Here is a 22,219-nt window from a genome sequence, read left to right on the forward strand (position 1 = left end):
GGGAGACTTAACTGTTCTGCACAGCTGCAACACAAACAAATGGTTAAACCTGTGCTGCTTCCCAGCTTGGCCGACATCCACGAGCTAAGTAATCCTCTTCTGTATTGTGTTCTACAAAGTTACAAAGCTCAAGGAAAGAAATATGACCATCAGATTAACTAAATTAGTTGTTTTTTTTCTTTTAAAGTGCAAGTCTTGAAGGCAGTATGTTGCAGTCAACATTGCTCTGCTATGGAGCTGGAGCCGTTCGCTCCTAAAAAGTTACAGCACTCCAGCTCTGCTTTAGCGTGCATGTGGTTTTCCCCAGTCTCGAGTCTCATACCTTTCAGAGGAGCACTACTTGGAGCTAGGACCACTGAACCATTCTGTAAACCACTTCAAAAAACTCCTTGGCACAACTAACACAGTTAGGAAAGGGCAACTGTCCCGCAGTCCAGTGAGGGGAGGTTGTGTTTTCCCACGACACAAGCTGATGAGGACACAGAAAGAAAAGGAAGGGGGTGGGGAGGCAGTCACACACACTAAAAAAAAAAACCCCACCCAACAAAACCTACCCAAAGCCTCCTGCTCTAGGATGGTAGGAGGTTTTTAGGAAAGGCAACATTTCTCACCTCCATGGCCCTCGCTGCAGCCCTTCTGTCTCACCCTCAGGTCTCTGCCTTCTGTCTCTGCCTTTTAGACACAGGGAGTTCAGCAGTGCTGGCTACATGGGAGGGGGTTGCTATCATCAGGTTCTGTGTTCCAAACCAAAAATGAACCTCTGAGCTACAAATTCAGCATCTACTGCTTTTTTCCCCTCCACCAAGCCATTACACAGGTGTTCGTTTGGAGGGAAGAGGCCTGGTTGAGCTGTAGAACTAAACTACTGCTTTTAAAATGAGGTTTACTTCAAAAGTTCTCAAAATACCTCATGCTTCCTGTCTCAGTGGCCCCTTACCAAATTGCTTCCAAGGGCTGCAGCTTGCCTACTTTCCCTTTTTTTTTTTCAGGAGACAGATGGAATATTTTGGCTTGCTTGTGATGAATTCATTTATGAGGAGAAATCTCCTCCTGTGACACAGCTGACTGCTATACACTCATCCTAACATACAAACAGACAAAATAAGTACTAAGAGAACCCACTTGTTCAAAATACTGCATCCTTTCTCTTCACTCACACATCCGGCCACTCTTCCTTCTCCAGTCTGGAGATGGAAGCCAGTAAACGTGCACACTTTTATACTCACCCGAGCTTCCTGCCTTCATTTCTGGCTTTGACCATGCCAGGTCCACCCAGGGATTCAGGAGCTCCCAACAGGATCTGCACCTTGGTGTCCTCCTGGCGTGTCTCATCACTGGCACTGCTGCAAGTCCCTTCTCAGCCTGTGCAGCTGTCACTCACGACACGATGCCCAACTTCAGGTACACAAATGAGATGTTCACAGTAACGGCATTTACACAACAATGTACCTGGGAGCTGTTTGCTTTCCACTCAGACTGCAAGTTGTTATTATTTGTCCTTCCCATCTGCCTTGCAGTATCTGAAGGGACATGAGCAGGAATTCCACAGCCAGCTTCACACAGCACTCGTCTACCAGCTGAAATAAGCCCAGACACATCTGATTCATGAAAAAGCATGAAGTTTAGCTGTAGGCAGAACTACAGACAGTTACTCTAAGATGAGCTAGCAGGAAGAAGTGTTTCCAAAATCCTAGGAGACGGACAGAAACAATAGATGGTTCAGTTACAATGACCACTGTGGGACCAAATCTAAAATTCTGACCTAAACAGTTACTGCAGAACCATTCTCAGGGAGCTGCTGCTACATTCCACTTGTCAGGTAAAAAGAATTTAGATTTTATATGAGCTGTACTGTCAGGGTTATGACTCAACATCAGCTGAGTGCAAAGGTAACAACGCACACACTGCCTTACCAGAACAGCCTTACCATGTGTGGTGTAAACCAGGGCCCAACCTACCAGCCTCGAGTCCTGAAGCTTCCGGTATCACACAGTTAAGGAACTAAAACATATTTCAGAATGAAAGCTTTTGCTTACTCTCAGGCTTAGGAGACCACGCATACCTCTGCATCACGGCTGGCTGCACAGAACGCCTGGTTGTGTTTTAGTATCTCTTCATAAAACTAGCGATGATCCTACTCTATTCACTGCCACTGGCACAAAGGTTGCTGTTCTAAACCTCAACCTCTGTATAGGTTCTTCATTAAGACCTTAGAAACAGGTTAAGAGTAGAATCCTGTATGATCAGCCAGCAAAACCATCTATATAACTGCATCTTCTTTGTCTCGTTTGCCAGTTTTCAGCCTCCCTTCTCATTTAGCAGGGCTAGTTTGGGGGTTTTATTTTGGCTGCAACAGCTAGCTGTCAAGAGTAAGCCCTCTGCTGCAAGAGATCTAGTATAAAATTTCAGTCATTTGAAAATCCTGATGATCAAAGCAGATCCCATCAGTATCTTTCACCTTTGAGAAAAGCAGGTAGCTTTTCAGCTGGTTCCAAGAGAGCTGGACAGAACTTGCATTTTAAAAAAAATTTATTTAGACATCTGTTGTTCTTAAATTACAAAAGTTAAAAAGAGCACACAGTGCACCCACACACTACTTAGTACTTCTAAGGCTGTTTTAAGACGTGAAGTGGCTTCTTCCAGCTAAGACAACTCAGCATGATCCAAATTCGACTATCCATTTCTCGTATTTCTCAATGTCTGCAGCAGATACAGATTTAGAAACTTTCTTCAAAGCTATTTCAAAGTCTTCCATGGTTGTTGGCATGTGCATCTCATCTCGGGAAAGATTTCTTATTTCTTCTGGCGTCAAGCCCTCAATACGCCTCCTCATGGCCATCAGCGACGCATCTCTACAAAGGATGCGGAAAAAGGAAAGTTACTCAATGCAGGACGGCAAGTTCAGCTGTTTGAAAGGCTCACCATAGCATCCCAGTTAAGCTGCTGCCTTCAAAAAGACACAATAAAGAATTGTAAACTTTTAAGGGAAGATCTCCAAGGGCTTGTACAAACTGCAATACCACGCTATCCACATTTGATAAACGTGGATTTATCCTCAGTGGATCACGGAATAGCTGCTCTTCACAGGGGAGGGAAACGTAGTGAAGACTAACTGGTTTATACATTCCACTGCGTGCCTGGCATGTACTTCCTCTTCATTCTACTTTCAAACAGGAACAAGGCAAAGTAACGCTTTCACTCCCTCCTGCGTACAGGACAAACGGCTGGAATATTTTGAGTGTTTCCTGGTCCAAGTAGGAATCCCACTTCAAAGACAGAGGGCTCAACGGTATCTGACTCCAACCTATACATTCACAGCTAAATGTTAAACTACAAAATCAACCTCTTCAAGCTTCTGGCCGCAAGAAGCATTAAGTATCTTCTCAAGTGCAGCATTTTCTTGCTGCATGAAGTTTGATGGCATTTGGATTTCCAACAGTAATATCAGTAGCAGCAGGTGATGAGTTGGTGAAGTAATAAACAGAAAACTCTGCAACACTGAAGTTCCTCCCAAATCACGTAGCTTATGTTAAGAAGAAAATGCTACTTATTTTGTCTAGGAGTAAAATGGAAGGGTAACCCTGGTGATATCACAACAGTGTATCACATCCTAGGTGAGAATCCAAAGAAAGAAGAACTTACTGTCTTCTAGGAGGATTCTGAAAGATAGTTTCAGCATATTCTGTTTCAGTTCTAACACCCCACCTCAATAGGAAACTGTAACTCTCAGACTTAAGAAATTTAGTAACTGTGAGCAATTAGAATGCATAATACAATAACTAGAATCTCAGCACAAACCCTCAAAATTGCCTTGTTTAACTCCATCTTACTCAAAGATCACCATGTTCTGCTGTTATAGCATCATTTGTGAACCACAAGCCAATGTTCACAAAGGGTGTGTGTGTGGGGGAAGATCTCAGACATCTAATTTGCCTCCAGAAAGCAGCTTACAAAAAAACCCCAACCAAAACCAACAAAATCAATCCAAATAACTGAACAAATAAAAGAACAACGACCCGCCAACACCTCCACACCCCTATAAAATTCAAGTGCAGCTGCCACCCCTTTCTTCTGTAAAGTCCTTTTACTGGCAGGCATCAGCTCTTGGGGCTTTCTCAAACACAGGCCAGGTGTCTACAGAAGCACGGGAGCTGTATTCGAAGAGTTAGCTGCCACCCACAGGACAGGCAGCAGGGGTCAGTTCCCTTCCAAAGGCTGTCCCACCTCCATAACCTGCTCAAATCAATGATGCCAAGGCAGGTCATACTCACCTCTGATATGCAATTTAGATTATTTTTAAAAAGACAGTCAGGAAATCATAGAATGGTAGGGGTTGGAAGGGACCTTCAGAGATCATCTAGTCCAACCCCCCTGCAGAAGCAGGTTCACCTAGATCAGGTCGCATAGGAACATGTCCAGGTGGGTCTTGAAGACCTCCAAGGAAGGAGCCTCCACAACCCCTCTGGGCAGCCTGTGCCAGGGCTCCCTCACCCTCACACTGAAATAGTTTTTTCTTATGTTTTAATGGAACTTTTTGTGTTCCAGCTTCATCCCATTACCCCTTGTCCTGCTGCTAGCTACTACAGAAAAAAGGGATGTCCCAACCTCCTGACACTCACCTTTGTTTTCCATAGTTAAGAATCATAGAATCATTACAGTTGGAAAAGACCTTTAAGATCATTCAGTCCAACCACTAACCTCCCACTGCCAAAGTCCATCACTAAACTAAACCATATCCCTCATATCCCAGTTATAAGCTGACTGTTAGGAACTGTACTGACATCTCTGGTTTTCACTCAGACTCAGCAAAATCTGGATATCACCTCAACTTCATTAAGGTAGGAGAATAATTTGAGCAAAGCAGAGTTCTGAGCTCACTTTTTTTTAAGTTTTGCTTGTGTCATTAGCAAGGACTGTTAATAGTCCACAACTATGAACTTTACTTTGCTTATATACTGTGAACCATACAAAAACACTTTTCAATCAGCCATGTCTTTTGCCTCAATGGAAATGAAACAATCACAGAATGACTGGAGTTGGAAGGGACCTCTAGAGATCATCTAGTCCAAGCCACTGCTAAAGCAGGTTTACCTAGATCAGCTCACACAGGAACACATCCAGGTGGGTTTGGAAACCTGCAGAGAAGAAGACCTCACACCCTCCCTGGGCAGCCTGTGCTTCACCCTCCCAGAAAAGAAGTTTTTTCCTTAAGTGGAACTTTTTGTATTCCAGCATATGTCCATTAGTACTTGTCTTGTTACTGGATTCAACAGGAAAAAAAAGACTCACCCCATCCTTCTGACATCCACCCTTTAAGTACTTGTAAGGGTTAATGAGGTCCTCCCCTCAGTCATCTTTTCTCCAGGCTAAACGGCCTCAGATTCCACAGCTGTTCCTCATGAGAGATGCTCCAAGTCCCCTAATCGTCTTGGTGGCCTTGTACTGGACTCTCTCCAGGAGTTCTTTATCACTCTTGAAGTGGAGAGCCCAGAACTGAACACAGGACTCCAGACGAGGCCTCACCAGCATAGAGTAGAGGGAGGAGAACCTCCTCCAACCTACTGGCCACATTCTTCTTGATGCATCCGAAGATGCCATTGGCCTTCTTGGCCACGAGGGCACATTGCTGGCTCATGGTTAGTTTATTGTCAGCCAGCACTCCCAGGTCTCTCTCTGCAGAGCTGCTCTCCAGCAGGTCAGTCCCCAGGCTGTACTGGTGCATGGGGTTGTTCCTCTCCAAAATCACGTCTGATCTGTTTTTCCTGACAGCATTAAAGTGTAAAAACACAGGCTAATAGGAGTACTTTTTATAATTTCACATAATGTACATCCAAATCCCAGTTTTTCTGGATTTTTGGTTGCTATCATCTCAGTCATCTCTACGGAAACTGCCACAAATGAAACACTCGGGTTTCTTTGTGGGTTTTTTTTTGTTTGTTTGCTTGCTTTTGGTTTTTTTCTTTAATAGTATTTGTACAAATGCACTTTGATTGAAAATACAAAGCAACAGTGTGCATGTACATTTATAGATATGAAATTCATTGAAAAATGTTACAGGTATTCTGTCTTTAAAAAAACAGGTGTATTGGGATCCCATATGAAATGAGTTACAAATAATGAACACTGAACAGACTGGAGGAGACAAACTGCCTCTAAAATGAGCAAAGCAGCAGGCCAGGTAAACTCTGTTCATAGAAGATGAACTTCTTAGCACAAACTCCTTTCAAAGCATAACCAACACCAAGACTGAGAAAACACCACCACAAATTCAACTCACAGACCTATGAATGACACAAACCTGCACAACACTGATGCAGAACAACTAACATACCATCCTTTTCCGACACTGCGTAGAGTTTGCTCAGGAAATAGTATGGAGCCTCCAAACTCCTAGGAGCAAAAGCCTTGCACTGCTACACTTCCCTGCTACCTCCAAGTCCTGAAACCACAGTTACACAGGGGCTTATTAGGTGACAACAGCATCTTCAGAAGTTTCAGCTCTTTGTCCTTCACTGCTGATTCCACAATTCCCTGCTGCTGCAGCTGTGGCAGCACAGGTCTTCAGATGCAAACCAAATGACTGATATTAAGTCTCTTAAAAGATCATTCCTTTCCTTCCCTCTCAATTTTTGAAAGAAAAGACTGGGGGAAGGGTTAGAAGGTATTTTTAGTGGATTGTTTCAGGAATCTGAGTTACGGAATAGGCCCATGAGTGGCTGCATGCAAACTGTACTGAGGAGAAGAGGGGGATGGAGGATCACATGGAAACCTACAGGTAAGTGGCCATGTAGGTAAAATACTGCATAATGATGCCATGTAACGTACCTGCATACGTTGGTGATGTCTGCACCTGAGTAACCCTCCATTTTCTCAGCTATATTTGCAAGGTCAACATCATCAGCCAGTTCCAGCTCTCGTAGATTTATTCTTAGGAGTTCCTCTCTACCTTTTGCTAACCAGAGAATAGAAAGTTGAGTTTGTACAATTTGCATTCTGGAGAAAATAATGAATTTACAAAGAGTAAGAGAGAAGACTGAGAAAAAGGACACTGCACTTGCTACAAAGGTTCAATGTTTAGATTTAACCTAGTCCTGAATTCATAAATGAATTTGCATATGTGTCAATTAGATTTTTTTATCAATTGGATGAATTGTATCATCAATTCCATTTTTTGTATCAATTAGATTTTTATACCAGGTGATCAAAAGTAAAGGAATATTGATAAAGTTGAGATTTCAGTCTTTTCAACCACTCCTTTCTCCAAGTCTTCGTACCTGATGGCAACGGAATGTAAATTCTCTTTTCTAGCCTCCGTCTTAGGGCTTCGTCAATGTCCCAAGGAAAATTAGTAGCAGCAAGTACCATGACCATCTTGGAAGGATCATCATTTTCAGTAGCCCCTCCAACACCTGCATTGGAGAAAAGAGGATATAAAATGTATATATGTTTTGTGAAATCCCACCTATGGAGAGAATAACATCCACAATTCTATAACACTGAAGCAGCTTCTCTATTGCACCTGAATGACTCCAAGTGCACTAAGTGCAACAGAGTTCACTTTTTTATCTATATAACAGCCTGCAAGCAAAACTGGAGACTGTTTAATTCAGATGAGGAAGTTCCTTCATCACAACTGGAACAGTTTTACAGCAGGGTTGTTTGTATTTCTGCCGTTACTATTTGAATTTTCACATTGATGCCCTGCAACAACACCTGAGGAAAAACAAAAGAACCCCCCAAAACTGCCACCACACCAAAACCAGACACACCTCCCCTCCCTCAACAGCGTTCACTAAGACCCACACAAAAGCAGCATTACTTCCCTATAATGTTTCTTCACTTCTGAATTCAGGCCAACTGTTTCACATAGGCAAGTGGACTCTTATGAACTGCTGAAGTGGATGTTTACATTTGGTGGGCTGAATCACAGCTTCTCAGAGGCAGAGAGAATACCTCAGTCCCTGAACTACTGTGAAATGGCTGCTATATGAAGAAGTTAATTTCATTCAACTTGCTGCTCTCTGCTTTTACTGGTTTTGCTTTTAATCCTAGGACTGGGCTGTGGAACAGCTATTGTACCTAGTCTGCCTGAAAATTTGCATATAAAACACTATTTATGAACACTCAGGTAAAAGAACTTCAAACAGTTGTTAATAAAATTAGCTTGTGTACATCCTTGAGTTATGAGAGCATTATTATACCTCTGCTGCTATTTCAAGTCAAACATTAAAAGGGTATCAACATCAGAGAATCAGAAATAAACAGACAAATCTTCTGACACATGGAATTCTATCACAAATTACTCCATAGATTAGCCTTTCTCAGTTGCTCCTTTCCTTCCTCCTGCTCACCAGAGTATAAAAAGGATGCCTCTAGCTTTGCAGTGCTACCTACTTGTAAAGCTCCTTGATTTGGGAAATATTAACCAAATAGCTGCAATGAAGTCAGTGTTTAGAAATTCTCACAGCCACTCTTATAAAAAATTGCCTTCATTTTTAATTTATATCTTCAGGGGGGGAAAGAGATCCCAAAGAAGTGTAATGATTGCCTTTGAAGTTTAAACATAAACAGGTAACAGTTCTTTTGAACCAGTTTTTACTTGGTTTTGAAGAAGTGATATACTAGGTAAAGACTGCAATGAGCATTCAATACTTTTTTTCCCTCTGCAGCTTTGAAATCCCATGTTTTCCACTGAGTCTTCATTATTCCGATTCAGTAACATAAGGCCACTGCTCAGATGCTGAAAGATTGATGAGTAAATGGTATTTTTTTTCCTTCCACACTGACACTTGGAATAATGTACTCTGTATCTTTTTACCCCAATTTTATGTAAGGCTTTCAAAGAAATTGTTTGTGAAGAATGAAGTTTTGATTTTTTCTTTTCTCCTTCAAGTTCCTCCTGAGCCAGCTCTTGCCAGTGATGGGGCTATTTACCATCCATTTGGACAAGCAGCTCTGCTTTCACCCGCCGGCTGGCTTCGTGCTCCTCCGATGTTCCCCTGCGACTACAGATAGAGTCAATCTCATCAATAAATATAGTTGTCGGGGCATAAAATCGAGCCTAAAGAAAGCAAAAGATAAAGCAGAAACTGAAATGGCTGTCTACTCAGATTTAAGAAGTAGCAGCACATTCAGTGCCAAGTAACAGACATGTTTACCTCAACGAATCAGCTCCTAAGTGTCAAACAATACCCAACCTTCCCTCTCTCTGACCATTGACACAGCTGTAGAGCAGCTGTGCATTCATTAGTAACGTTTGAGCAGAACAGTTTCTGGCAGCATCCTCTAATTGTCAGGGCTATAAACAGAAAATATGTTTAATAAACTAAAGGCAGTTTTACATATTAGGAATAACACAACTGGGAAAGTCATGGAATGTTTGAATTAGAGCTCAGCTAAAGCTAGGATGAACATAAAGTTAGGACACCACGATATGTTCGAGAGACAGGTCAACCGCAAAACTCTCACCTTTCCCCAAACAAAACAGGTCAAGACGAGGATCTGCGATAACAACAGCTATTGTCCTCCAGAAGTTGAGATGCTCTCTGTCATGTATATATATTTTTGACTGATAGATCCGATATTAACTCATTTCATAACATCAAACTACACTGCAAAATGTCTTTTCTTTCCTGACTTTCCAGACTACTGTAACAGCAGCTCTGCTGCCCCCTTCAGCACCCTAGCAAACACCACATGCAAGCCTGGTAACAGTAAAAAACCTTACATATTCTGAGCAAATTTCAAGTGTTATGTATTCTGAAGCCAATTACAGTCTGGAAATCCACTTACTTTAAACACAAACAAAAAACAATTAACCACAAAAACCACGCACAGCATAAGCAGGGCTCTCACCCAGAAAACAACTAGATTCCATCTCCAGTTTTACATTCAAGTATGTTTTAGAGCATTCATCAGGTTATAGTGAGTTACCTCTAATTTAACGAGCTAACCCTGAAAATAGAAGGTCTCGTCTTTCAGGTTTTATAAAGCTATTTAGGCATAACCAGATCTTGAATGTATACGGCCAAATCAAAAGATCCCAAAGGGTTTGAAGCTTGAAGAGCTGTTTATGTATGCTATGAGTTAGAAACCTTGGCAAGGTTTCACTATTCCAGAAATATTTTACTTCATTATCTCACTATTTATGTGCAGAAACTTCAATCACCATTTCAAACAGTAGACGAACAAGTTTCTCAGATTCTCCTCTGTACTTAGAGGTAAGTGTGGAAGAAGAAACATTGAAAAAAGTAGTCTTGCATTCAGTGGCTACAGCTTTTGCCAGGAGGGTCTTTCCAGTGCCAGGAGGACCAACCATCAGCACACCCTATTGAAGTGAAAAAGAACCGCTTTTAAGGCAAGAATCGGAACACAATTTCAGAGTTTGATTAACGGTGTAATATTAAAATTCTAGATGTAAACTTTCCCTTGAAAAGTTATTCAAAGCTAAGTAATTACTACTGCTTACTTGAAACAATACAGCTGAAGACAATGTATTTATCTGGCTGACATCTTTGTTTTGTTAGTACTATTTACCATAAATTTTGTTATTATAAGTGGAAAGAGTTTATATAAAGTGTAAGACACCTGAAATTTCTTGTTCCGCCAAGATCCAATCTCAGAATCCTACTTATGATCACAGGATCAGATTTTTTCATACCTTCCATGGTCTTCTAATTCCCTTAAAAAACTCCGGCATCCACATTGGTAAAACTACAGCTTCCTTAAGCAGCTTTTTGGCTTCTACTAAATCAGCAATGTCATCCCTGACAAGAAAGAGAAAGTTGATGACAGATTCAGACATGCTGCAAAAGAATCAGTCCACAGCCCAAAACCACATGCAATGAAAATTATTGCTATTTTACAGCTCTTCCATAATTCAGAACAAGTTGAACTTATTGTGTTCTAATGGCAAAAGCCTACAACAGCTGCTGTTGACATCTGGCAGATTCCAGCTGGATGCAAAAGCAAAGAGATACATTACCATTTCACTAGAACGTCATCATTCTTATTTACATTAAGGATAAGCAGCATAAGGCAAACTGGTTAAACTTAGGCTAGTTACAGATGACGTCTTCTCCTTCTGCCGGGAGGTCGATTGACCCCGGAATTTCAATATCACCATTCATCCTTACAAGAACAATTCACTGAAGCCTTGTAAATGGGGCCAAATTAAAAAGAATGTTTAGAATTCTTTTCAGTTACGAATATGTTCATTCTTAGACTCCTTATAGATAGGTCTTATTTCCCGAGGGTAACTCTCAGGGCATGCCACTTACCAGCATGTGCCCAAGTAATACTTTGGTTTCAAAACATATCCATGTGGAGAACTAGTTTCAAAACTGAAGTTGTAATTTAAGATTCAATACAAAAACTGAAACATATTAACACATTCAACTGAAATACATGTCAGTTGCATACATAGGAAGTTGTTTGTGGGATTTTTAAAACCCTACTTTATCTGCCAGAAGATTTCTGCTCATTTAGTCCTCGCAAAACCACCTAAGCTTGGAAACATTTCTAACACAAGACAACCTTTGTGCAAGGTTTAATATTTAACACATTTATGTAAAGGTGCTGGCACACATTTATATTTTATACTGCCAGTCACATCATGTCCATTAAGATTTCAAAGGGTTCCAATATTGACATAACTTCTTTGTCAATTGGTTTTCTATCTTAGCATACCCCTGGGTAGCAAAACAGGTTTTTAAATGAAGAGACATTGACAGACAATAGAATCTCATACATTGCAAAGGAGTACCTCAAGAATTGATTTGAGGACTCTCAGAAAAGCCTGAGAAGCTTTGCATAGTCAGGTTGGATGGGGCTTTGAGCAACCTGATCCAGGGAGAGATGTTCCTGCTCATGGCAGGGGGTTGAACTAGCTGATCTTCAAAGGTCTTTTCCAACCCAAACTAGTCTATGAATCCACAGGTGGGGAAAAAAAAAATAGTTACCCATTAAATAAGTAAAAAACTCCTGTAGTTACTTCTTGTATGTAAGCATATGCTAAAATATTTAATTCTTATAATATTGTTTGAGGGGAAAAAGAAACAACTCGAAGACTGTCAGCAGTATTCAAACTTACCATCGAATGTTGGGATTCTGAGAAATTATATCTCTTTCCAAAGCTTCTACTAAATCTTTATCATATCCAGTACCATCAAATTTCTTTGGCTCAGACTCTGAAATCTCACATGTGGATTTGTTCTACATGTAAAGGATACAACAGCATGAATATATAACAACGGCTGTGTTACTAATGGATCGTTAGAACATATCCACAATAGCAACACATTTCTAGAAGGCAGCAACATAAACCAGTATGAAAATTCCCAAGCATCCACATTACTGCTGCACTGCACGATCTGTGTGGTGCATCCAGGATTCTGTGTGGCACTGGTCCCATTTCCTTCTTCCCAAAGCCAACATGTTGCACTGATGCAGTTTCTTTGCATTAGTAGGTAATCAAAACTGTGCACACCTATCCAGTCCAGCAGCATTTGTCTCTTCTCCCAGAGAAATAAAAAACTATTTGAGACAGCAGCTGGTAGGGGGAGGAATTACATGTGAGACTGCATCAGAAAGTGTCACATTGAGCTCCAGCATTTCAAATCCTGTGTCAAATACACCATATGTACGGGGAAAAAAAAAATAAGCAAGACTTCCAGAGGTAGGATGAGCAAAAGTGATCTGCAGGAAGATCACAGAAGTAAAAAAGCTAATTGACTGATACGTAAGCATGGTCAAGAAAAGCAGAGAAGCAGCTCTGCAGTAGAACAGAAGCAAAGCTGGTACATGGTTGAATGGGCTCAAACAGCAGAGACCATGCAACTGAAAAGAAACAAAATACACTAGACGTACCCTGGGTTTTATACAATTAATAGGAAGCACTGGTGATGACTGAACAATTGTAAAGAAGAAAAAAAGACCTATCTTATCTCTATGTGTGTATATCCTTAGCAAGAGAGGATTACCACTCAAAGACAATGTAATTTAGCTCTCAATAAGACTGGCAGCTTACATAGTATAAACGACAAGAGTGGAATTGTTTAGCTGTTTCCACAGGCCATGACACCTTGCCAAAGCATAAGGTTGCTGAAGCTAAAAAAATATTACATGGATATTTCATTAACTCAGATTCTGGAAAACTATGACTTCAGTGTCTTCAGTATGATCTCTTACTCTGGTCATCAGCTAAATCTAGAGACCAGAGCACAAGCAAAAATGAAAACATTCTGCAAAGAACAGAACATAGCTCATTCTCTCTCATCAGGCCTGCTCGGTTTTTGGTTGTTTTAAACTGAAAAGTGTCTGTAACTAATACCAGATCTCAACAAAAGAGTAAATAACAGTCTCCTTTTAAGATCAAATAAATCTTGAAATGCTTTCGAACAGGCAAGTCAACCTCAGTCTAAAATATATGAAAGCAATGAAAAAACCCATAAAGTCATCCTATTTGAGTGAGCTCTCTCAGGCTCAGTTTCAGTAATTCACTGGTATAATCTCCAAGTTGCAGTAAATATGTCCAGATCATGCTTTGGTTGTTTTATTGTTTGTTGGTTGTTCATTTTAATTAATCCGTAACTAGGACTGTCCATAAAACTGAGACTCAAATCAGCACACGGACTTGAACAGAAGAAACATTTTCCAGGCATCTAATTTTATAATACACCTGATATTAAGGAATCAAGATCAAGTTTCTCAACTTCATGAAGTTAGCTGCAAGCTTACCTTTTCCTCTTTTCCTTTATTTTGCTGATCCTTTTTTTCCCGGCTGCGGACCGCCTTTCCTTTGTCATTGGGATTGCGAGAGGATGGACGGTGAGGGCCTCTGACAGTTGGGTTTATGCGGTTATTGTGGCTTCTACAATCACTGCACTGAGCAGACTGACGTTTCCTGGGTCCTGGCGAAGGTCTAATTAGTTGTAACATATGCAAAAAGCCTCAGTGTAAAGTCACTGGTGAGCACTACATAACCAAATCAAGTGGTTACAAATTGAAAAGCCATTCTGCTCGAGTGAAAAATCTGTATGTCAGAAACAGGCCAGACATATTTTAGCCAGTCACTAAAAATCCATTTTCCATTTGCCAAAAGCTTGGGGCTCATTTGCTTAAAACAAGTTTCTTGGTTTGTATATTTAATTAATAAAAGTAATTCTAGATTTACAGAGCTTAGAAAAACACAGACACCTTCCCCCTCGTCCCATTTTCTCCTTATCACAATTGTCCTCACTCTTCTACTCGAGAAATGTAAAGGCTTCTTGGGGATGACCATCTTATTTTCACTTCTCAGGAAAGAAACTGTGTATATGAGGCCATTAGTGGTTTGAATCATAGAATGGTAGGGGTTGGAAGGGACCTTCAGAGATCATCTAGTCAAACCCCCCTGCAGAAGCAGGTTCACCTAGATCAGGTCGCATAGGAACATGGCCAGGCGGGTCTTGAAGACCTCCAAGGAAGGAGACTCCACAACCCCTCTGGGCAGCCTGTGCCAGGGCTCCCTCACCCTCACAGTGAAATAGTTTTTTCTTATGTTTAAGTGGAACTTTTTGTGTTCCAGCTTCATCCCATTACCCCTTGTCCTGTTGCTAGCTACTACAGAAAAAAGGGATGTCCCAACCTAATGACACCCATCCTTTAGATATTTGTAAATATTAATAAGATCTCCCCTCAGTCTCCTCTTTTCTAAACAGCCCCAGTTCCCGCAGCCTTTCCTTTTAAGGTTTATCTTAAGTCAGAAGAACATTCTTAAGTAGGCTGCCTCAAAGTGGCATCTCCTTCACCATGAACAGTGGCAAGCTGCTGGTAAGTGTTACCTGTCTATGTTCCAGAACAAAAGTTACACAGGAATAGCCCCCAGTACATGTTAACAAAGGTCTTCAGGCTTCCTCTTACCTACGTTCAGCAGGTACTGGCAAAGACCAGACTTCCGCATCATGAGCTGGTAATTCTTGTTGTGAAGCTTTCAGTGGAGTACTATCTAGTTTAAAACTCTCTAGTGTTTTCATTATATCTTTCACATGCTTAGCTTCCACACTAATCTCCTGCCAAACCTGATTTAAAGAAAAAAAAAGGGAAAGGTAGATTAAGCACATAGCAAATAAGTTTGTGACAGTCCTCTGATCAAGCCCATGGAACACCTGGGTGGATTTCCACAAGGTTTCACAAGCTGACTGATTCTGCTTCAACAGACGAGAATAACACGTCAGATATTGAGAAGGTTTTTCTGCCTTCAAATTAGCTTTTTTTTTTTTGATTCTTTAAATATGATGAGGGATTTAACACCAAAGAGACATTTGACAGATTTTGTGTATTAAATGAGCGTGACAAAAAAGAGCACAACTTAATAGACTGAATGTCAGTGAAAAAAATGGATGGCTTGTGTTACGGATAAACAAACCTTTTGGCCACAACTCAGTTTCTATGAAGGATCTAAGGCACTCTAGTAAAACACTGAGAGGGAAATAAGACTGTTCAAAATGATAGTAGCCTAAAAAAACCCCCCTGGTACTACATGGGTACTCATCAGAAAGAAGCTGACAAGCCAGACAGTGCAGTGGCTCCCCAGGGCTGTGTTCCATTATCTGTTTTGTCATTGTCATGCGAAGAAACCACAAAGACTTAAATAAGTCTATTTAGTAACAAAAAAGCCTATATATAACAGCACTATATTTTATAAAAGAATGGTACAAATATTGTGATACTTTTGTTTACCATCAGTTAGGCAATTTTTTGCCACTTCAATGCTTATCCCCTCAAAGTGTCCCAGAAAAGTACCATTTACCTGTTGCCACTTCTGTTGCAGATAGGTATCTCTGACAGAGTAGAGGTATTTATTCATTTGGTCAAGGACTCCCTGGTAGTAGACCATCGCAGAGTCATAATTTCCCAGCAAGGCATATTCACGGGCCAGCTTTACATTCTCACTGATCATAACAAGGCTCATGTTCAACATGAAGCTGAAAAAGGAAAAAAAAAGGAAAAAAAAAAAAGATAATCCCAGGACCAGAATAAATCTTTGCAACCATTTTCACACATGGCATACCAAAACACAGAAGCTGAAAACATTCTGGTGAGAAAGAGGTCCTAGAATGAATAACATCCATATGCAAAGATAATTGTTTCTCTATTAGTAGAGATGAAACTCTTCATACAAGTGTTTCAACAGAACCATCATTCCATCAAAAGCACATCCAGTACAAGCAGATATTGCAACATGCACTGTTGCAAGCCACAACTGCGTACCCTCTTTCCCTCTTCATTCTATCGTAAGATAAATTGGTATTTTACTGTTAGCACTACAACATCATCCATACTATAATGGCCTCTGGTTTAAAAACAGCCACAACAAAGAATAAAACACAGCCCTTCTCTTCTAGATGCATAAAGTTTTTCTTCTTTTTTTTGCCTTAACACTCCACACATGTAAGTTTAACAGTCTGACTTTATCTTGTGGAGAGCACTATTTTCCCTTTTGTTTGATTCTATACTTCATCAGTTTTATGTAACGTTTCTTTGAAACAAACATCCTCCTTCTAGGGCCCAGTTTGCACCTTCCAATCTCTTTCATTTTTACACTTACAAAGAAACTCTTGAAAAACATGTGGCTGCTAAGCTATCACTGAAAGGTAAAGAAAGGCCACAATTAAATGTTTAAAGCGCAGCTATCCACTGTATATAACGTATTGTTCAAACCATGCTACTCTTCCCCATCAGTGGTTTTGTTGGGGTTTTTTTGGAGCAAACATCATGGACTGTGACCAATTCAACTTTGTAGCATTAGCAGAATTTTCCCATTTATATTAGAGTAACAGAGAATCACCATTTATACAAACACAACAACGAGAAGCAGCAGACTTCTTTTTTACAGTCACCACTGTTCAGAGAGCACTTGTCTTACGCTCTTCGCCATGACTTAAACATCCCCTCCACTTCTTCTCTAAGATACCTGCAACTGCATCTACTTTTTCTCTCACCTATCAAGAATTTCCCCGCTCTCCTCCTAATTTCCTAGAGAAAGCATTAAATTGAGCAAACAAACATGCCTGCAAGAGAGTCGTCTTGCTCTCATTTCTGTACCTGTACCCAGTACTGGTAAGAAGCAATTGCAGATGAGCAATTCTGGCTAAGCCCTAGGATGAAGCATTACTCGATACAGATCAACTATTTAAAGAATGTAAGAGGCACTAAACTCACACACGCAATAAACAGGTTTAAGACTGAACACATTTCAAGATTGGGTCAGGGTCAAATTCAGGCACATTATCTGAGGTTTCAGAAGCCCCACTTTGCATACACCAGGCAATCTATTGCTAAAACGTTAGCTCCCCGTTGTACAGAGGAGCTGCTAGGAACATAAATCATTTTGCAGCTTCCACTTCTTTTTCTGTCTGCTTCTGAAGCAGTTTTATGCATGGACACACAGCTTATCCATTCCTGAGTCAATATTCTCTTCTTTTTGCTTCCTTCCATTTCCTTCCCCAGTTTCCCTTGAAACAGATAGCTGCAGAGAAAAGTTTCAGTCCAAATAGCAAAACTCTGGCAGCAGCAGAGCTGAAGACAGGCCTCTGACAGCCCGTACCCATCCATGCAGAAGGGACCCACACAGCTGAGTCTGGAAACCTGCTATCATAAGAACTTACACTGTATAATCCCATTCTGGTCAAAGACTTGTTGAGCTGGCCACAACGCCTACAAGCTGATATAGTTCATGTGACCAGCAACTACAAAGGCTACCTTATCCCCAGCTAATTAGGCTTTGGAGACATAGTTTGACTTAGAAGTTTTGTTGGTTTTTACCTCAAGAGAAAGAGCCCTCAAGACGTCTGCCAACTGCTGTATGGATCATCACATAGATATTACCAAAGTTTTCCCTGCTATATTTAGGAGCAAGCTTTTCCACTCCTGCTCATCCTACCAGATACACCTGTTTGCCTGTCCTGAGAACTCAAACTGATGACTAACACAACTGAAATCACAAGTTGAGCAAGACGCTAATAAACGTTTTAAAATCAAGTAATAGCAAGTTACTAAAATGAAAGCAGACTTTCAGACAAGGAGAAAAGTCATAGATCTGGAGAGCAATTCTCTTTAAAGGAAAAAACCCAAAACCTGTAATTTTCACCTAGAAATGTAAAAACAGAAAAGAATCAAAAAACCGCTACAGAGGTTAAGTCCGAAGGATAAGAAAGCTTGGGACTGAAATGACAGCATTGCACATAATGAAAGAGTAAAATCTGATTTTTTTCATATGAGAGAAGACAGAGAAAGGAAGGACAGAAAGAAGAAACAGAAGAGGAATGAGCTCTCATTTCATATGGGGGAGGGAGGAGAGAAAAAAAGGGTGCGCACTTAAGATTATAATGCTTCCAACATAAACAAAAGTAGCAATTCAAATGAAACCCCAAGAATCTATCTGTTTCATCAGTGGTAATGAAAATGCAAGAGAATTTAGTTTAAACTAGAAAAACTAATTTAATTTGTTACTTCACGTTGAGTCATAAGGGAAGAGCTTGAAGTGGCTTCCGAACACAAGGCTGTTGTGTACAAGTGGGGCAGAAAAAGCTGCTGGCTCTGCTTCTGTCTGGACACACCACTGATGCTGCCACTTGAATACAGTGTCTGAGCTGATATACTAATGCAAGTCTATCAGCCTAGTGCACCTGTAACTGAAAGTGCTGAAGCAGCTCTAATACAGGGAAAAAAGAATAGAGTTAGAGGACTAATCTGAAACCATTTTGCAGCAGAAAGTCACAGTAGACTATGGCAGCTCAGAGTAGGTTGTAGGAAGCACGCAGGAGAGGTGCAAGCAAACACAAATCCAGATCTGAAGGAACTAAAAAAACCCCAAACCCATATAACTAATCCTGCACCACTTAATAAAGTGTTTATGAATACTTAGTACTATCACGTAACAGGATGTCAAAGCAGCAAGGCTGTACTTATCAGCCATGACCTTTCTGTGAATCATGTCCAGTACCTTATCTACGTTTCAACAGCAACTGAAACAGTAACAAGCTCATAAAGTTTATAGCAAACAGGACGTAAGGAAAATAAGCTAAGCATTTGGTCTTGCAGTTTTAATTCCACAATGTATACAAACACATACACTTCAGAGTAAGAACGCTCGCTCTCTACACTAGCTATGAGGATATATGTTTTCCTGAAATTAAGACAATAGAAAACCATCAAATTAACCCATCTCTAACAACAGAATACATTTTATCATTTGCTCCAAGCCCTTAAAATACTTCTGGAGTTTGGAACAGCCCAGAGCAGCAGGGATTGAATACAGGTTCAGGATATCTACAACTTTTGAGAATCGGGTTTTAGAACTTACTTTTATATTTTCGTGTAAAGACAAAAGCCTGACCACCCTCAAGAAAACAATGGAGACAGATCATGTTTTCCACAATGACTTTAAGGAACTACCGTAAGGAGCAAGTACAAGTAATTTCTCCTCGCCTTCGTACATTATTTGTGAAACTATAACTGAAAAGTTATCCATCCTGTTTCATTATTTTAACAAATGAAAAAAGAGATCGCTATACAGATGTTGGAAGGGAATATTAAAAGTTGGGATTGATCAGCTACTACAAGGGTGCCCATCACCTACTCTGCTGACACAGAGAACAGCACAAGCCGTACAAGGAAAATACTTCCGAAGAGTCGTTCAGTTCAACCTTAAAGTCTGGACTAAGCCAGAATATTGGCAGAGTGTGCATGTTTCCATTATTTCAGCCTGCTATACAGGCTCTGACATCAAAGCAACCACGTAAAATTCAGACAGTTCCCTCAGTAAGCCAGAAGAGAAAACAATTCCAAAGTAATTGCTTTCAGGAATCAATTTTTACTGATGACATGGTGGTCCGCATCACCTCCGAGCTCCGTTCCAGCTTTCATACTCTTCTTCATAACATCCACTCCTAGCAACATTCGGAATCAACAAGCGATTGTGTTAATTACTTGGGAAATAGGAGAGTTGCCAGACTTATTGGATACTAAACAAACTGGTTCTCATCCACTTGTATTTAACAGTAACGGTAGCAAAACTACCAGCAACCATGAACACAGGCATACCTAGCTGTTTATGGAAAAGAAAAAAAAACATCAAAAACCACTAGGTAAAATAATCTGCTAACAGAGTATCTCTGTTTTCAAGGTCAAGCCTTTCAGAAGACTTTAAAAAAAATCGTGTTACTTACTCCCTGTTCCACGGGGGCCGACACTCTTAACAAGGTCAACGTTGAAATAGCAAGTTTCTCGGAAAATTTAGAAGGTTCTGCAGCAGAATAGATACTTAGTACTGGTGCCTTCTGCTTCTCTCTGGGGAGAAAATGATCCTCATTGCAAAACACTGTCTTCATTAAGGAAAAGGAGAAAAAAAAAGGGTGGAGGTGGAAGGGAAAGAAAGTACGAACCAAAGTTGGGCGTTTGAGGTGGTGCCCACCCAGAGCAGCCCGCACAGGGGCAGGGTGCCCGGCAGCCATACACCTGCAGGCAGGAGCCTTTCGACGGCGATACCCCGCGTAAGCTACCGCAGCGACATGAGATGAGCACGGTGCAAGACGAACAGCGAGCGCGGCCGCTCTCTCGCCAAAGCAGCGCTCGGGCCCTGAGCCGAGGCAGCAGAGCCGGCCCGGGTGGAGCGGCACCCGCGTCCCCTCCGGCCGGACCCCGCCACGCGGGGCGACGCCTCAGGCCGAGCGGGGGCAGAGCGCAGTCCCCGCCGTGAGGGGAGGGGCGCGCACAGACAGCCTGGCCGCCGCGACACGGGAAGGGACCGCGACTCGCTCTCACTTACTCCTCTCCAGGGCTCGGCACCGCCGCGGCATCAACTCTCCGCAGCCAGGACCCCTACGCTGAGCTTCCTCCCCCTTCCTTCTCCAGCGGCGATAACCCCACCCCCTACCTTGCCCGCCTCCTCCCGCCGCCGCCGGCAGTTTGAAGACAAATCCGGTTGCGTCACTTCCAGCCCGGTGAGGCAGCGGAGTGCGTGGTGTGGTGCGGGGCGAAGGTCCGCCCAGGCGAGCCGACAACATGTTATTGTCTGTTTTGGCATAATGAGCTTTTATTTAAAAATAAATAAATCAATGGGAGGGAAGAAGGTAAGGGGAACAAAGAAAAATGATAGCGCAGCTGCATTGGCCGGGAATCGAACCCGGGCCTCCCGCGTGGCAGGCGAGAATTCTACCACTGAACCACCAATGCTAGCACGGTGTATACTTTGCGCCCCCGTCACTCGAAGGTGACACTAGCGGAAAGGCCCCCCCACGACTTTCTCGCACTGCCGCGACCGTTTGGAAGCCCACAGCGGCTGAGGGGATGCAGCCACGTAGTACACAGGAAAGTGTCCTTGAGCATGGTGTCCCTGATGGGGCAGAAACTAATCGTCTGACTAAACAGACTCAGCTGCTTAGCAACAAATAGGATCTAAAGGTCGGGCACAACGCAGCAGGTTTTATGATAGTCCATGAGGGTGAAGTCGGAAGAGTAGTCTTTTTACTCAACATCCATTCTCACGTTTGCTTTTACATTTCTGCCCCTTTAACATCGCCAATTTTAACAATTTTAGTCTGTGCCATTAACGACTGAATTTTAACTAACTTCTACAATACTTTAAGCTAAAGCCGTTAATGAGTTTGATTGATTGTAAATTGTTACGGTATCACCTCACTTGGTTGATGAGAGCTGGAGGGATTACCCTTCTTCTGTTTGTAGGTGGCTAATGAAGGAAAATGGCACTGTAATTCCACTGAACCCGCACGGCCGAGGAAGAAGTAGGATATTACATGGTCTCTGCAGTAATACACTGGTTTACTCCATCAGCAGTTTGAGATGTGCACTTAAAGAAGTGGACTTTCCCAAAGACAATTTTCCCTCCTCATAAAAGATGAAAGCTGTGGGATGCTGTCACATCTCTTTTAAGAAAACTAACAGCTTCCCAATACATAATGTATGCATAATAGATAAGATTTAATTTTGACTAAGAAACAGGCGGTAGAGGACAGAGAAAGAGCACCAATAAACTGAACTCTTCAACACCAAGATGTATACTTTTGAGACGCAGTAAATGTGTGCACATTTCTTCATCATCAGCAGAGCTGCTGCAGCATAGAGGGGATGTGGGGAGAGGGGTGTAGAGAAGAATAAATGCATTTTAGCAACTAATATTTCCATTTCATATTTGCTTAACCAAAATGAGAATTTGACA

At 41.5% G+C, this 22,219-nt stretch overlaps 1 protein-coding gene and 1 non-coding gene across 7 annotated transcripts; both read right to left on the minus strand.

Annotated features, from left to right (window-relative positions):
• Window positions 1-2,511: 2,511 nt before the first annotated feature.
• Window positions 2,512-20,907, minus strand: KATNA1 (katanin catalytic subunit A1). Of its 6 annotated transcripts, none has more exons than XR_009818098.1 (14): window positions 20,810-20,907; window positions 20,211-20,331; window positions 15,791-15,965; window positions 14,902-15,059; window positions 13,738-13,921; window positions 12,092-12,213; window positions 10,661-10,766; window positions 10,169-10,327; window positions 8,935-9,061; window positions 7,275-7,409; window positions 6,826-6,952; window positions 6,332-6,439; window positions 5,290-5,762; window positions 2,768-2,852 (listed from the first exon to the last, which is right to left on the minus strand). XR_009818098.1 is itself a non-coding variant. In XM_061988969.1 (12 exons), the coding sequence occupies exons 3-12, from the start codon at window positions 15,959-15,961 to the stop codon at window positions 2,654-2,656; spliced, it is 1,488 nt and encodes a 495-aa protein (XP_061844953.1). In that variant the 5' UTR covers window positions 15,962-15,965; window positions 20,211-20,331; window positions 20,810-20,907; the 3' UTR covers window positions 2,512-2,653. The 6 variants fall into 6 exon arrangements, 3 of the variants coding, with proteins under 3 accessions (XP_061844953.1, XP_061844954.1, XP_061844955.1); XR_009818099.1 differs by having other exon boundaries at window positions 6,299-6,439; XR_009818097.1 differs by having other exon boundaries at window positions 5,290-6,439.
• A 238-nt stretch (window positions 20,908-21,145) lies between these two features.
• Window positions 21,146-21,216, minus strand: TRNAG-GCC (transfer RNA glycine (anticodon GCC)). The gene has a single exon. It is a non-coding gene; the product is annotated as a tRNA-Gly (tRNA).
• Window positions 21,217-22,219: the final 1,003 nt, after the last annotated feature.

This window comes from Colius striatus, chromosome 2 (assembly GCF_028858725.1).
Source record: "Colius striatus isolate bColStr4 chromosome 2, bColStr4.1.hap1, whole genome shotgun sequence".
NCBI lineage: Eukaryota > Metazoa > Chordata > Aves > Coliiformes > Coliidae > Colius > Colius striatus.